We start from the raw sequence: 18,227 nt of genomic DNA, 5'->3' as shown, positions 1-18,227 counted from the left end.
CTTGTTTGTTTTCTAGCTGTGCCGTCGGCTCCTCAAAACGTCATCTCCAGTGTGAACGAGACGTCGCTAATGCTGGAGTGGAATCCTCCGCGGGAGACTGGCGGTCGCGATGACGTGGTCTACAACATCATCTGCAAGAGCTGCGGAGGAGGCAGAGGGGGCTGCACGCGTTGTGGGGACAACGTGCAGTTCGTTCCACGGCAGCTGGGTCTCACAGAGACCCGGGTCTTCATAAGTGACCTGCTGGCCCACACCCAGTACACTTTTGAAGTCCAGGCTGTCAACGGAGTATCAGACCAGAGCCCTTATTCACCCCAATATGCATCAGTCAACATCACTACTAACCAAGCTGGTAAGTCCACACCTTCAGTGTTTTATTTATTTTAGATCCTGATTACACTCTTTGGCTCGCATACCACCATGTCACCATGAGATTAGACATTTCCAAATTTCCAAAAACTCAACGTGATGCACGTTGAATCGGATCCAAACCATTGTGGGACAGATTATCCGGAACCTAGGATCTCTCCAGCCAATGGTGACTTTTAATGAAAAACAGCTTCTTGCTACTGATTAGACAAACCTTTTTTCCCCCTCGTGAAGCAGTGGCCGTGGCTGGGAGTCATCGTACAATCAGACGCTGCCATTGCAAAGGCAACAGAAGTCTGCTTTTTTCCACTCATGCCGTTGTGGTTTAGATTACTGTGTTCCAATTATTTCAGAGGGGCTGCATCATTGATTTGTATTTTAAGTGTCTGTATGAAATGTGCGGTTGATCGTGCCAGATCAGAACTGGGAGCTCTTATGGGCTCAAACAGAGACAGCTATTATTTTATGTTCCTCATCCCTGCTGGCTACAGACAGATCATCAAACCCATCCCTGCTTTAGCCTAGTAAAGCTCCTTTTTCTAGCGTTTGACAGTATTTTAATTGGTTGTGACACATCGCTAACTTCAAAATTCAACAGTTTTCCAACATTTGCATCACTCAGGGGAGGTTTTAGCCAATCTGTTGTGCAAAAAGCATGCTGGAAGAGATGTTTACAACTGACGAGACTCTTGACCCGAAGCATGAGTAAGCATGAGGATTGAGTAGATGTACATATGTTGTGTTCTCATCATCACACGTATCTTGTATAATCAACTAGTGCACATGCACACATGACCTCCTAACTAAGTTCACTCGAATTCATTCAGTCAGCTGCAGAAATACAATTAACACAGAAATGTGAGCGTAGAGACAGTGTGCTAAATACTGTCACTGAAACTCGAGTTAGAAAACATACATGTGCGCAGCAGGTCTTAGAGGTGAAAGGCGGATTCAGACGCACTCTCATAAACTGACAGGGGGATCCTGTTAAGACTTCAACTTTTTACATTCAGTCTCTCAACAGTTACAGTAAGTGCACTTGAGACATTTAGGGGACTTGTGAACGTATGTGAAACTGCCATGAGAGCTGAATGATGAGGCTTTCAATGTTTCTTTGAACAAGAAACGACTGATCGGCTGAAAACAGAAGGATTGTTAGATTCGCTTCAACTGAGTCAGCTGAACGGCATCTTTGAAATGAAAGCCAACTTTTTCCCCCCAAGCTTTATGGGTCCACATATTCTTCTTGAAGAACCGCCTAGAATTTGTGCCATTTTACCCAAACCTTACATTTATGTTACATTATTGCTCATAAAAGCACACTGGGGCTGCAATTAATACTTAAAAGTCTTTTTTAAATATTTCAGTATTTGTAATTTCATTTTTCATTTAATTCAACCCCATTCAAAAAAGGGTAATTTCAGTCATTTTTGTGTTTTTTTTTCCCCCCAGAGGTACACTTATAATTTTTTCAATGTCAAAACAGTTTTTTTTTCTTCTTATTGCTGTGATTTTAATTTTCTCATTGCTTGCAAAATGAGTAACAGCCCTGGGCTGCGTTTCCCAAAAGCTTTGTAAGCCTAAGAAGACAGATTTATGCGGTCACCTGCAGGACAATCGGCAGATTACACCTTTAAATTTATTCAAGTGCAATGTGATTATAATATAAAGTTTTGATTGTACTTTATTGTACACTTTATTACTCGTTTTTATTAATTTATAAATGAAATAATTAAAAACGGCAGAAAAAATAGAAATACACATCTAAATTAAATGACTGAACAAAAAATTAATAGAAGATGTAGGATATTGTATTATTAGTATGTAAAGTATATTATACGTATAAATATAATATAATGTAATATAATATAATATAATAGTTATTATGTCCGAGTTGTCTGAAACGCAGCATTAGGTTAACATTTCAATAAACGAGCGTGTACTACAATTACTAGCCATTCTATAAGGTGACATTTCAGCACTTGACAAACGGATAGTGACTCCTAAGTAGCACTTAAAGCACGGCTACGTGCGATTGCATTAAGTGCATTTTTGGGAAACGCACGTGAAACAATAACGAACGATAGTAAAATGACTCGTAGAAAACGCTCTTAAGCTCTAAGATCAATCGATATCGAGAAACGCAGCCCTGGGTGGTGTACTTTGGTGCTTACATACTGGGCGGACTAGATTTCTGATCTCCTATTAGTCATTAATGGCTAAATATGGGTGGTCATGTTATGTGATTTTAGCATTGTGTTGTCAATATGGTAAATGCTGTGTTTGTACTGACGAGTAAGTTTTTTAGTTGTTAAAATTACAATATATTTTCATGGAACATCTGGCAATTTTATCTCAGAAGATAAATGTGATTTCTTATTAAATGTCCATTTGGGGGCCATATTTTCACCTTTTTTAGTCCATTTATTCTTTCATCAAAAACAGTTGGTTAGCATGATAATTCTCCCCCCTCTCTCTGATCTTAAAATTAAACATGTAGATTTTGATAACATAGTTAGTTATTGATCTTCTGCATGAAACTGGGATGTAAACTGAAATCACAGCTATAGACAGAAGTATATGTAAGAATCAATGGAAAATGTAAATATATACAGTACAAATATGTAGTTAGAGAAACAAGTAAAATATTTTATACAGTGTGCAGAAAGTTAGGTTTCATTTTTAAATGATTGTGATGATAATCATGACTATTGTTGTTGTTGTCGTTTGCTAACCTCCACATATAAGTGGTACATCAAGGTGGGCCATGTTGCTGAATGTTTGGGTTTATATGTGAATGTGAACTTTCATGCATTAATGTGAATGTAAAATGTTAGCTATAAGTTAATTAAATTGTTTGTAAATATCCAGAATTAATCAACAATAGTTAAGCTGTCCCATGATAATGTTTCAGTGAATGGACTGACTTGAGCACTTTATTTTAAATTTTAGAGTAGATCTACTTAGTACACTTAATTATTTTATTTCAAAAGAGCAAGCAAAATCCAATTTTCCACAATATGGCTCCTTTAATACCTTTTACATAATGAATTACTATTGCTTTTATATAATTTTTATAGAAAGATTGTTCTCCATATGTTTTCACTCGACAGTGCCCTGCTCTAACCCGTGCTTTCTTCGTTCTGGGGTCCCTCCCTGCTGTTGGGACGTTCTTCCCCCACTCCGCCTGTCACTTTGGATTAGTAGCCCCGGACCTCCATCAGGGAGAGCTGTGAAAGTACTCACTCCAGCTCCCTGTTAGCGCGGACCGGGCCCCCTGGGACAGGGCACTAGGACTGAGGGGCCTGGGTCAGGCTGTCCGGGCCTTTAATTTCATCTGGATTGGAGGGCTTTGGGGTTACATAAACATCTTGTCACCCCTCATTAGCAAAGGCGGCTTCGAGCTTCCCCCTTCTCGTTTTGTGCTCGCAGTAGTTTGTTTTGTCCATGTCCATGTGCAAGCATTAATTAGGCACGTTTTTAAGCCTGGCTGCTGAACAGGAAAGGTATGTTCTGCAAGAGAAACAAACAAATAAGAAAATTAGAAGTGATTGCCGTTAAAAGTATTTGTTTTCTTATGTGAGTGGCCCCCTTTTAGATCTTAGGCTCGATGATGAGATTTGCGGTAGACAGATCAATTGAAATTCCTATTTTCTGATTCTCTCTCTGTGCTCTGGCATTGTTTTCAGGATGTTTCTCCACAGCTGCTGCTATCCTCCTCTCCCAGGCCTTTTCACACTGTCCATAATGATCTCACACACAATACAGTTGAAGCTCGACTCAAATGGCCAAAAGGACAGCAGACAAAGGGAGCAAAACTCTGAATGTTTGTATGCTGTATGGTCTTTAGAGCGCGAGTTATACTTATGTGTGATACATCATGGGCTTAAACTGTCCTCGTGCACACTTATTAGGGGATGAACGATTCATGAACACTGCTATTATGGGGAGAGTGTTATGATCTTGGCCTTGGAGAATTCTTTTCCAGATCTTGATGAATTATGACCAGACTGCCCACTAAGTATCAGGTTGGTGTTGTTCTGTGCATTGACCCAGAATGTAGTAGTAAGTAAAGCTGCAAAAAACTGCTTGGTTCACTTTCTTCTGCCATTTTTCACTGCTGAGGAATTTTTGTTTTGTTTTTTTGTTTTTTTTCACGACGCTTTTATTATCTAGGCCAGTGTTTCTCAACCAGTGGGTCGCGACTAAAAAAGAGGGTGTGATAAGATTGTGAACATCAAAAGCAATAAATCATGGCAAACTGTATAACTGTGCGCAAGTTAAATATGCTTACCACTGATCCTGATATGAAAAAATGTAGACCATTTCAACTTAGAAAAAAGTGAGCAAAGAAAAACCTTTCAAAGTTATTAGGCATTTTGGACAGAATGAACTTGGTCATTGTAAAACTGTGTCAAGGGTCCTTTAACCTTTTAAAGACCCTCAAACTTTTTTCATCAGAGAATCAATTGGCAGAAAAAAATCTGCCAACCTCTTATTTGAAGGGTTTTGAAATTTAATGGATAAAATGTAATTCACTTTGAAGTAGCCTGAATGAGTATTACTGATTAAATGGAGCCCCCCAACAAATAAATATATAGAATGTACTTAAGCACACAAAAAAGTATGACCATATTTCATTTCTGCACACTTTTTGTCTTAGTTTTGAAAAATATGTCTTGTTTTATCATTTACAAACTAACCGTTATTTATTAAATTTATTTAGCTAGACATGTGGTATTTAACACTTGGTTTGATGATTTGTTGTAATACAGTGGTGTGCATACATTATGTGGCTTAAGTGTCCTTATACATATTAGTGTGATGATAATCAACAGCAACAGCATGAGCAGCAATCTGGATCAGTGTCCCTTAGAGGTCTAAACAAAAACAGCATGCTTTGCCTTTATTGGTTTAGTGATTTGTATTAATTATGGCACACCAGAAAGCTTAACAAAGCCGTATTGAAGAAAGGCACAATGTTTTATTGAGGCAATTTTACAGAGGCAAACTGGAATGAAGGCCTTGAGCTCTGGGCAGCTACAGTAATAGTGCAAGTCTGTGTCAGGCAGCTGGAGACACAAAGACAGCTTTTACCTTTCCCTTCTTCTTGCCTTTCCTCCCTTGTCCCCTGCAGCTCTGCATCAACAGGGCATGTAATGTTAATCAGTCATCAAGTAAACCCAAACGGACTCCAGGCCCTTCACTTTACTCTAACACACACATTTGAGACCGGCATTTATCAGGGCAAGTATAGAAAACGTCCGCCCGGCTGTCCCTCTCTTCTGGAAGTTTTATTAGAGCAGTGTGTGACAGATCACCTGCAATTTGTGATTTGCCTACAGTCGGGAAGCACTTGGGAAGTGCCACTCAAGGGGTCGTTTACAGAGCCACATGGCTCAGTCAGTTTCACTTTATACATATTTCTGTTCTTCCCCATGCAGAGATGGATTAATGGAAATGAAAAATCAACAATTTATTCACTAACGATATTCACTAAGCACCATGTGGTTGAGCTTTACTTCATTTGCCATGTCCTGAATTCATTACACCACTGTATTTTGGAGAGATATTTAGAAAATTGTTTAATGATGGTTTTACGAATCAACCAAATTTTGTATAATAGTTATAAAACAAATTAACCACATTTAATAAACATATTTTTTAAATAAATGAAAAAAAAAGAAAATGAATATATTTAACAAATTGTCAGAAATAAATGTAATAAATAGAATCATTACAGTTATTGCCATTTGTTAATCTTGGTTAATGTTAATTGTTATTATATTATATTATTGATTATATTACATTATATATGCTGTTGTGTTAGTTAACTTTTTTAAATAAACATTAACCTACAATAAAATTTTTAAATAATAATAAAAAAGTTGTTCATTGTTAGTTCATAATACTTCATGCATAAACTGATAATGATAAGATAATGAATTTAACCTAATTGTAAAGAGTTACACATCTGTTTTAAACGTTTACGTAAAATTTACAGTATGTGGGCATGTTTCCAGTCTAACGCACTGTTTGAGCGTAACAGTTGTTGTCCACCACGGCAAACTCCTGGCAACATTAGCTCCCGGCCATTAGCTTTCTGCATGAGAGTCTGGCACACCCAGATAAACGGCCGACCCATATGCCGTTTCCGTCTGCCAGCTCACTCCGTACTCTATTGCGTCATTCAGCATTATACACCCCAGATACTGTTTGTTTATCCGTTTCATTAGCCCAAGGTGAGCAGTACCGCATGTGTCAGGCTTTGCTTAATACCTGAGGAAATGAATTGGTTCCTTATCAGATGGGGGAATCATTGTATGACTGAATTACATTATGCAGAGTCGGGTCTGGTAATCTGGCTCAGGCGCTGTCGGGTGCTGGTGGAAGATTTATGACTTAATTATCTTCAGAATTACTTTAGTGAACTCCCGTCGGGCCACCAGAGGCAGTGATGCCACCGGCAGCCTCCGGAGAAAGTGGCGATAGTGAGCTAGATGATTCTATTGCCATGTAATTGAGAAGTGCACTCTTGTACTTTACTCTCTTGACCTTAATGTCGAGAAAGACGTCCATTTTAATATTCAGTATGTGCGTACTTTGGTAAGGCTTTCAGATGGATATAGATTGCCACCTGTAATGCTGAAGAGCTAGCCTGTGCTTTTTTTTTTCACCTCAGACATGGATCTTTCCCCGAGAAGGCTGCCCTTTTCATGCCGTGCATCACAAATATAAAGCGGGTGGCCGATGTGGGAGCACTGTGACAGAAGGTGGCAGAGAGGGCACATATGGAAGGCGCCAGGTGGGGTCAGGGGGCAGCCGGTCAGGAGACTGCACCGGACACCTGGAGCACTGGCAAAGTTCAAAATCACAGCTCCCATCCCGTCACATGCTGTTGCATACTAATCACATCAGGTGTCACTGGAGGAAAGCAAGGGCTGTTTCATTTGCATTAGCCAGGGAAAAAGGCATTCATAAGTATGCAGGGCAGGCTGCTGGAGCTGTTGACTATGCAGTGACCAGTGCATAAAATATCCATTTCATTATGCATGTGTACCGAAAAAAACGATAATATAAGTGGATTGTTGTAAATTTGAAATCTTGGAAATTTGCGTAACGCTTTGATGCTTAAAAATATTTTGTGTATGCATCAAAATACAATACAACATGGATTCTGTGTTTAAATCACTTTCATTTAATCAAGGCCGATAATGTTCACAAAGAACAGTGTATTTTGCTGTAATTATTCTGTATTAGCAAAGTACCACAGTGACAGGTGCAAAGGCTCAATTAGACATGTTGATTTATTGCTGGAAGTGGAGAAGTTAATCATGATGTTCTGAAATGTTTAAAAAGGCAGAGAAGAATAAACAAATGTCTAGTGTAATATGTGAAACCGCTGTTTGATATGACCCTGAAATTCATTGAGGATTTAAAATATACAACAAACACCCTCTCAGGGCTCTACGGGTACTTTTCTTTTTTTGGGAGCACAGCACACCTTCTGATCAATAAAAAAAATTAGCCTTCCTATGACGAGGTGATATTTGACTCCTTAAAATGACTTACAGGGGCTTTTTTTTTTTTTACCTTTGTACTGCCATTTTTCTAACTTTATTAAAAGAATGTCATCTTTTTTGTCAAATTCAAAAAAATATTTTTATAAGCTTTTTCAAAATGTTTCATTAAAACAATAGAATAAGAACAAGTAGAAGAATAAGTTACCAATCAAATGAAATCAGTATTAACAAAATTCAGTTGTACTACAGAGGTGGCACAGAAGAGCACAAAAGTGGCTTGTAGTTATATTTTCAGACGTTTAATGAGGCTCAGAGGTGGCATGAGTGCAATTAAATTCATAAATTCAAGTTGAGATTAATGTTTTAAATATACAATTTTGAGAAATATTAAATGATTTAAATAACTGAAATGACACTTTAAAAATGAAACTAAAAATTCATTCAGGAACGAATCAAGTGACTGTCTTTATGAATGGGCAATTGAAGCATTGACTCATTAGATTAATTTAAAAATGCACATTCATTCATAAACGAAACACTGCTGTGTTTGCTTGGAGATTGCTATTTTCGTTGACGAAATAGAGCAAAATCAGGCAACAGTGTTGTAGTCAGGCAATGTAAGTCACTTAATATTAACTTCTTGTTTATTGAACTGTTGTATTAAATTAATATCACATTTGCAAACTCCCTTAATAATCATTAAAAGCTGTCACTCACCTTAGTTCACCGCAATCTCACATAGTTCCATTATAATCAATGAAGCTCTCTACACTGCACTATGAATCTGTTATTTACAGTCTACACTTTGTTTGTTATTATGAGAGGATTCGTGAGCTTGCATAACTCAGCACTGAACAAAACTCCAGTGTTTTGAGCAGTGAGTGGATTCTGATTAACATTGCGTTCAAGGAATCAACAGATATGTCTGTGATACATTACTCAATGCTGCAAAAACGCATTGTAAGTAATTTGGTAAATAAAATTTGCATTTTAGGTAATTTTTTAGACCAAGATCCTATAGACTAAAATCACATACAGACTTGGGCTCACATGATTAGCTCACTGTGCTAAGTCTTGACCCAAATAAATCATGGCAGGATCACAAAATCGTAGGAGTTAATATAATTTGTCCTGCTCTCTGTTAACAGAAAGAACAAGAGTTGAACAGGTTCCTTTGTTTAGATGTGACGTGCCAACAGACCTCTGGTTGTCTGTGAAGATCATGAGATCTGTCAGATGGCAGTCGATATACATCATACCCATTGATTATGCATCTATGCATAAAAGAAGGAATGCTAATGCACGTCATTGGACAGCTGCCATTTGCAGACTTACCCAGGTTTTCTCTAAACACCAGAGTTCCTAGAGCAGCGAAACTGTACAGAGGGTTTCAGATTAGACTCAAACTCTCTGTAAGTGTCTGCAATCTTTTTAAGACGCTGAAGTGCCTATTTTTGAATTAGCTTATGGTGTGTATATGAGTACATTAATGCTTCAATCTTTTCCAGTGCAGATGGTTTAAAGCTTGATGAACTGACAAGGGGGTGCGCTGCTTTACGGCACTGGAAATGCTGTACTCTGTGGAGACATAAAACCCTCAATCCAATACAGATGGGAAATAGGGACGCCTGCCAGACGCACTGTTTCTCTCTGCATTTGTTTTTTTTTAGGAATCTAAAAGTTACATGCAAATGTAGCGGGTTCTTCCCCTCCTTTCTGGCTCTCTCTGGACGGGAGTCTTGTAAATAGGGGATACTCGCAGTGTACGCTCCTGCGCAGTAGAGATACAGCAGCTGCTGTCAGATTGTGCTGGGAAAAACTTGCCGTGGGGAAGTTTTACTGTAAAAGGTTCTGGGGAGTCGATGGGGGTGGATGAAATTTATAAGCACTGACCTGCAAGGGCTACTTCTACCAACCTTACCAAATCACTATGTCGCTCTTCCACACCACAACTCAGCTCCAAATGAGATCCACATGCCTGCCAAACCTATTATACAGACCCATAATGAAGAGCCAATGGGATTGAGAGAACATTCCACATCAGTCAGAGCCTTTTATTTGATGATTAAGCCGAGCTTTTGGTTACACATTCTTTGCTCACTCACTGGTCTAAAAGTTACATGCAAATGTAGTGGGTTCTTCCCCTCCTTTCTGGCTCTCTCTGGACGTGAGTCTCATAAATAGGGGACACTCGCAGTGTAAGTTCCCGCTCAGGAGAAGAACAGCAGCTGCTGTCAGATTGTGCTGGGAAAAACTTGCACTCTGGGGAAGTTTTACCATAAAAGGGGCTAGGGGAGTCAATGAGGGTGGACGAAATTTATAAGCACTGACCTGCAAGGGCTACTTCTACCAACCTTACCAAATCAAGACCCATAATGAAGAGCCAATGGGATTGAGAGAACATTCCACATCAGTCAGAGCCTTTTATATGATGATTAATCCAAGCTTTTGGTTACACATTCTTTTTTTCGAGTTTTTCTCGAGTATGGCCCTGTATGATTTCATAAAGGGCAGGATTTCTTGAATGTGCATTTCTCCAGGAAGAGCGTACCCACACATCAACCAGAGCGAGAGCAAGAGCACGCCCATCAGTGTGCTTCATTCGGTTCAAGGAAGTCGTCGGGAACCGATTTTGGATCGAATATATATGGCTGGATCTGATTTTTAGCCATAGTTAATTTAAGTCAATAACGTATTTGTTCCTGTTTTATTTATGTCGATGTCACAGCTTGCAGACGATCGCTATGCAAAAGCTTCGCGTGTTCGTGGCCCACGAAATCCAGGAGCTCGACTGTTTTCAGAGAGAAGCAGTACACCTGTATCTGTCTTTTATAAATCAGATAAAACTAAAGACACTTCGGAGATATGAGGGATGCAATACTCTATAGGTACTCAAGATTAACATGAGACTAAACATAAACAAAATCTACTCAGAGTAATGGCTACTTTTTAGCCGTTGATACTTAATGAATTATCAAAAACCACTGAATCAAATTGGAGATCCATGGAGTAAAAATAATAAAGCAATACAAACATAATTTGCTTTCCATTTATTACTCAAAAGACACTTACAGCAAGTGAAAAATATCTGCATATATGCATCTAAATATATACAGCTTTTGATTGGTTAGCACAATTTTGTTTCTCAATGTTGTTTCTTAATCACCACATTTAACACTAGAACTACCGGAATTCTATAACTACTAGAATGGCCATAGTGGTCATTCTGACCGTTCATACTATACTGAACTGAATGGCATTTTTGTCATATCATATTTACATTTGAAGCTTCTTCTGAGGTTTTACAATGAAGCTTTGAATGTCTGTTGTCGTATTTTATGACGTCATCACCCTAAAAAATATGATATGTTTTGTAATATTTAAGTGTGTAAGAGCTACGTAGACCGCTCCCGAATGTGCGTGTCTCGCTTTGTGTCGGGAAGCGGGAGAGCAAAAGTTTTTCACCGCAGTGAAAATGTTGTATTTGAAAGTCTAAATGCCAACAAATATGAACTGATGCAGAATATTTTGTCACTAAAAAAAAAAAACCTAATTAGTTTATTTCACAATGTCAGTCTTGTCGGGGCTAAAATTAGCCTATATGCATTAGCTATAGCATTACACTAGCATAAAAATAATAATAGCCATTATTATTATTATTATTATGGCTATGGCTATTTTATCATAACATTGAAGTAGACTTCTGAATGTCAGCAGTTGTTGTATTGGAGGTGTCCACCTGACTTTTTTTACGAACAAAAATTTTAGCTTAGCAATAGAATATAAAAACAACTAGAACAAAAGTTGCTAGGCAACAGTGTGTAAGAGCTACGTAGACCTACGTAGTATTTTCAACCGCGGGAAAAATCCGCAAAAGCAAAAATTATACGCTGTCTGTAATGTGAACGGTCAATTTGACCGCTTTGGCCATTCAAGGTAGAAATACTCAGAACTCTTTTGTATTTTATAATTTTAATAAAACAACAATGTTATAATAAAATATACACACATTCAGGAAAAGTCAGGGTATTATAGTTATATGGGTTTTATTTCAACAAAGTTATTACATTTTAAAATTTAAAAAATGACTGCCTTGGTAGTTCTAGTGTTAAGAAACACTATCGAGTCCATAAAACACACCAAAACTCCACAAAGCACAACAGGTTTATGGTTTAGAACATTTGTTCAAACAGAACACACACCGGGAAAATTGACTGCAATGGACCGTTCTACGGGAAGTAAATTAAGCCTTTAAATAAAAGCGTTATTGAGCTGTTGTTTACATTGTCATACAGGCCCGGATCTACAGTAGTGCTAGCTCAAACGAAAAACAAGAGCATCCTCAGTTGAAGCTGTAATAATAGCATATTGGCTAAACAGATTTGGCAAACGATCCAATATGTATTTGTGTTTGCACTCTGGAGAGTGCTTAAGGTTTCTATTTTCAACAAGTTTTTGCAGCGTTGAGCAATGTAACCAATCACAGACATTTCTGTTGATTTTTTGAACTCAACGGCCAATCAGAGGCATATTTAAGGTAGAATCCACTCACCACTCAAAACACTGGAGCTGTCTATTGCTGTGCTCTGCACGCTCTCAAATTATAACAGTGTAGAAACGATGTAAATAAGATATTCAATGTGCAGTATAGAGAGCTTCACTGACTATAACAGAACTTTGTGAGATTGCGATAAACTAAGATTAGTGACGGCTTTTTAGTGATTATAAAGAGAGAGCTCGTTGGTCCATACCAATGGACGGGACAAAAAATATATGTCATTGCTTCACCCCTGCTCACTGTTCACCCTCTCCCTAATTATCACTCATTACACCTATTATTAAGAACTCGGTCTCAGATGACACTTATCTGTAGATTTAATATGTAGATGTATGTGTAGGCATTCACACACACAGTGCAATATTTTATTATGTAAATTAATAAATAAAAATGACCATTTTATTTAAAAATCATAATTGCATTTACACAAAAACATTAATTATGTGGGATTTTTTTTGTGTTTATGCATATATATGCAGTGCCATTCAAAAGTTTGAGGATAGTAATTTTAATATTACAATTCAAAATAACAGTTTTATATATTAATATATTTGAATGGATATTAGTCTTATGTCAACACTGAATTTTTAGCTATTACTCCAGGCTTCAGTGTCACATGATCCTTCAAAAATCATTCTAATATTCTGATTTGCTGCTTTTCTTCTGATTTGAAGAATTGTTTATTATCACAGTTGAAAACGTTTGTGCTGTTCTAATAGTTTTGAAACTATGAAACATTTTTTCAGGATTATTTGATCAATGGAAAGTTCAAAAGAACCACATTTATTTGAAAAAGATTTTGTGTAACAATCTAAAAGTCTTTACTGTCACTTTTTATTTTAATGCATCCTTGCTGAATGAGTATTTATTTCTTTAAAAAATCTTATTATTAAATCTGGCATCTTTTATGAAGTTTTAATTAACGTTAAAAAATGTTTCACAATTTATGCATTTTATTGTTTGGAATTTTGGGCGTAGTATTTGTTAGGATTCTACGAAAGAATCCAGCATGACGTGGCTGGCTGTAGTTATAATGGCTGAGAGGCACTTATTTACCAGCTTCAATTGGATCAGAGCTCAAGAATTGTTTTTTTTTTGCATGCAAGACCATGCCCCAGTAAAGACCAATAAACTTATATGAGTGGAATAAACTCGGTAAACCCAGTATATTATTTATTATAGATCTTGTAGACGTTGAAGTAAAGATATACTGGCACAAAGGCAGGAATTGGGCCTCAGAAACTGTTGCTTAATTGTCATAAAGGGTGCAAAAACCCCAGTGTCTATCATATTAGATTCAGAAGAATAGCTCATATAAATTTTGATGCCCAGCACTGTGATGATTAACCAATGAACTGTTTGGATATGTACAGTGTGTATCTATAAGCTCATCATTATTCCATCCAACTTTTAAACATGACTGTTCCATCCCATCTTATCGCCCATATGCAAATGTTATCTATTCCTCATGCTTATGTTTTCTGCACCTCACACTCAGAGACTACGTGTAGCGCATAGTGTGATTGTTCCAATGTGTCCGAACACTCCATCTGCCAGGAAAAAGTTAAGCATCTAGGCTTGCAGATAAATAGTCCTCATCAACTGTACCATAGAGAGCAATTGTGTGGAAACACTGGAATTCTACAAAAGTAGAACGGACATTTTACTAGCTGTGATAATCATGACTGTGAGTGCACTTTCTTGGCTTAGAGGGTTTTTAAGTTGTCACTTTCTTACCCATGATTCTACTGTTTTCCTTTCATTTCAACTGTGATGCCCTGTAACTTTCAGTGATGGGCGGCTGTCATTCCGCAATGAGGAAAACATCCCCCGGTAACCGGAAAACCTTAACAGTCTGCCTTCTCAGCTCTCTCAAATCAGCATATGTTCACCCCTAATGAGCTGTTGTACATGCTCTGACTTTGTTTGCATTAGCCCAGATTGGATTTCCAGAGACAGGCTGGGCGTGATATAAATGCAGCACACAAAGCGCATATGTCAGCCTTTAAAGGGGACATCGGATGCGCATTTTCCACAAGTTGGTATGATACTTTAGGGTTTTAATGACAGCATCCCATTTCGGTGCATGTCTTTTTAAATGATAATGAGCTACTGCTCACCCCACCCCTCTCTTCCATGGGGGAGTTCGTATATGGCTCAGAGGTGGTCTTATTCAAATAGCTAGCTATCTACATAGAAACCGGCTGCAAATTGAAACAGCTCGCTGGATGACAGTTTCAAACTCAGACAGCTCATAACAAACTGACTGTGTGTTTTCTTTTCAGCTTTTCTGATCTAGCAGATACGCCAGAAACCTAACTAAATGCAAAAAAAGCTAAAAAAAAAAAAAATCATCCGATGTCCCCTTTAAAGGGGTCATATGATGCTGCTAAAAAGAACATTATTTTGTGTATTTGGTGTAATGAAATGTGTTTATGCGGTTTAAAGTAAAAAAAACACATTATTTTCCACATACTGTACATTATTGTTTCTCCTCTATGCCCCGCCTTTCTGAAACGCGTCGATTTTTACAAAGCTCATCGGTCTGAAAAAGCGAGGGGTGCTGTGAGTTATTCAAATCTTCCCACATAGTGAGGTAGAAATGTGTGGGCGTGTTAGAACGAGCCGTTTTAGGTAGGCGTGGTTAACTTTTATAAAGAATATCTCTTTGGTTTTGAGACTTTAGTCTTTGCAACTTTACAGATCTTCTTTATGCACCAAGAGCTTGTAACACTCCAAAGAGAAAGGAAAAATTGAAATCGCATCATATGACCCCTTTAATATAAATGTTCATGTTTAATAAGATGCCTGTATGCTTCCCCATTGAGAAAGCATGACTGCTTGCCTTATTAGTCCTCCACATACCAACATTAAGGTTGACAAGATGCTGCAGGTCGCTTGCCTTTCATTGCGCAGCTCTGGGCTGGACTGAGCATGACGGTGCATACTGACAGAGGATTCACAAGCCCTCCTGTAGTGCTCAGAGTCCTGGGAAGCCATTTATTATCCTCTGGCATATATTTATTAATTGACAGGGACAACAAGACTACAGCTTGTTCAGCATTATGTCCTGTGTTTTCCAATAAGTATGTTTGGATAAATGAACGCCTGCTACCACAGGGCAGACCTGTAGCAATTATTACATAATTTATTTGGTTATTTTGGATAGTGAAGTGTTTCAAAATGTTACTGTTTTTGCTGTATTTTGGATCAGATGGGTGCGGGCTTGGTGAGCAGAAGACACTTCTTTAAAAAACATATAAAAAATTTTTTTTTTTAAATTATTACATAATTATCTGATCATAATGTTTTGAGATTGTTGTGCACTGTAGATTACAATCATATATTGCAAACATGCAGAAAAAGAAATGGCATTTATTATATTTTTTATTTTATTTTGGTAATAAACAGGGGATCTCTCCATTGTACAGAAGTCAAGATGGACACGTTGGATTTTATATATTTTCTTCTTTTATTTTAGCAATAAACAAGGTTACAAGTTAATTATATTTTATTTTATTATTTTATTTTATTTGTAACTTTTGCTTACATTTATTATTTCACATTAAATTTTAATCATTACATCTTAAGGAGTATGTATATTAAGCCTATGCTGTAAGTAACATGAACAAAACAGACAATTAAATCATTAATCACAATACATTTAATGACAATTAATTGAAAGCCAAAATATTGCTGATTCCCCTTGGAAAAAAAACTGCTGAAAATGAACAGTGTTCTTTTAAGCACTAGACTCAAGACCTCCTTTATCACCTGTGCATTTGAGACAGATTTACAAGTCAATCTGTGATCTCGAGAGCGGGAAATAAGCACACGAATAAGCCACTTAAGCTCTCCTTCAACCCCGGAGACCGTAAGCTCAAGCTGATAGCAGCCACGGGCTTTCCCACAGAGTGGCTTTTTCATAGAGAAGTGCATGCCGGAGGAGAGGCCCGTGTCTTAAAGGGCCTGAGCCTTGGAGACTACAAGGGCCATAAATCCCGGCCTCTCCAAACCCCATACAGCTCCAACTGCATTCCCGAGCATCTCCATTGAGTTTTTCTGACCCGGTATGCCACGCTCTAATGCTTAATAGCTGTTAGGAACACCCTCAACATTTATTTCAGTAATAAACATGGGGAACTTTCTTTTGTACAGCAGTTAGGTAGGTTACCAAAACAACAGAGACACTAATATAGGGTTTGACACTCTTTCCCCGTAATTACCAAGCATGCTGATAAAAAATAAACTCTATAATTCACAAATTCAAAGACACAAAATACCAGTTGTGTTCACCATACTTGTGGTTTTCACGAGTAGAAATTGTACCTGGTTTTATTTGTTTTCAGCACACCACAAAATTAGGCCGCCTTCCTTTTGAGGAGAATATAACAAGAGATTTCAGGCTAGATTAAATCGCGTTGAGGAACCATGACCAATGAATGAGACTGGCCTGGAAATTCCCCTTGCCACTCTGTTTATGTCGCTCAGCACAGTGTAATTTACATCTGTTTAATCACACACCAGGATCTGTGCTTTAATGTCACTGTTGCTAGATCTAATGTGTAAGTTGATCCACTGGGTGATTTGCATAATTCTTTAAATGCTGTATATAATATGCCTCTGTCTTTTTTTCCAGCTCCTTCTACAGTGTCTATCATGCATCAGGTCAGTCGCACCATTGGCAGCATCACTCTCTCCTGGTCCCAGCCAGACCAGCCCAATGGGGTCATACTAGACTACGAGCTGCAGTATTATGAGAAGGTATCACATAAACACACTTGATTAATGTATAATGCATGGTACACATTTTTAATGCAGAATGCATGCAGTGCATTTAACATTATTATAAGCATGCATTAAAAATTCTCAGTTTTGTAAGAGTGACTTATAAATGCATAAGTTAAAATTAAATTGCTGTTGTTGTTAATGTAATAATAACAATAATAATAATACATATAGCTGCAAGCAGCAATTAAGGGGCCAAGCACTACAGAAGCAAGCAAGGCAGCAAGCATCAGACCAACTGTAGCAACGAGTAACTGAAGCCATTTTAAGATGATTTTAGTCAAAATGGCTGAAAAATCATAAATACATCCACTAGTGATATGATTTAATGGCTTATCACTTTTGACCAATAGGTAGTGCTGTTATCAAATCGATGTGGTGTGGTCTGTGTGAGGTGACAATGGCACACACAAAGTTTGGTGTCAAAATGTCAAAGCTTTGCAGAGATACAGCCTCAGACACAGTTTGGTATCATTCCAGCAAATTCGTTGATGCGTTAAACAATAACCATTTTGTGTATTATTATTATTATTATTAATGTTGATGTATTAAAGTTCCTTGTGAAAATGATTGTTCGTTTACAGTTGCTGTTTAATTGAGGGGTTTGGCAGCTGTTGGATATGAATAGCGAACTCCTGTTCTGTCAAGCGCTATTACATACGCAGTCACGCTGCAAAAGACTGTTGTGGTTCGATCTGGATACCAGTCGCTAAAATAACTGAGATTTCACTGCAGTAAAAAATATATTTCACTCACAGATTCCTCTCTGTCAGCACGGGCCGCAGAAAACACACACATGCTAAGTTGTACATGAGAAACACTCACGCCCACAAAGTATGCAGATATTCTTTCAGTCTCCCATTTCGCTCACTTTGTTTTCGCTGGTTGACACACATAAGACAGTTATACCCTTAAATACAACACGCATAGTTTGACAGATACTTTCTGTCTTTTCTTTCTTTCTTTGTAATACACATACACAAGCTGAC

General features: G+C 37.8%; 1 protein-coding gene across 1 annotated transcript in view; it reads left to right on the top strand.

Moving 5' to 3' along the window:
- The window catches only part of LOC107749421 (ephrin type-B receptor 2-like), a 173,261-nt gene that overhangs the window by 134,788 nt on the left and 20,246 nt on the right, over positions 1 to 18,227 (top strand). The window contains exons 5-6 of the mRNA XM_016564569.1: positions 17 to 352; positions 17,090 to 17,214. Coding sequence (XP_016420055.1) covers positions 17 to 352; positions 17,090 to 17,214 — 461 coding nt within the window. The remainder of the gene's footprint in view (positions 1 to 16; positions 353 to 17,089; positions 17,215 to 18,227) is intronic.

This window comes from Sinocyclocheilus rhinocerous, unplaced genomic scaffold, assembly GCF_001515625.1.
Source record: "Sinocyclocheilus rhinocerous isolate Xijiao unplaced genomic scaffold, SAMN03320098_v1.1 scaffold889, whole genome shotgun sequence".
Lineage (NCBI taxonomy): Eukaryota > Metazoa > Chordata > Actinopteri > Cypriniformes > Cyprinidae > Sinocyclocheilus > Sinocyclocheilus rhinocerous.
Note: the sequence above shows the minus strand (reverse complement) of the source record. Positions and strands in the feature narration are given on the sequence as shown.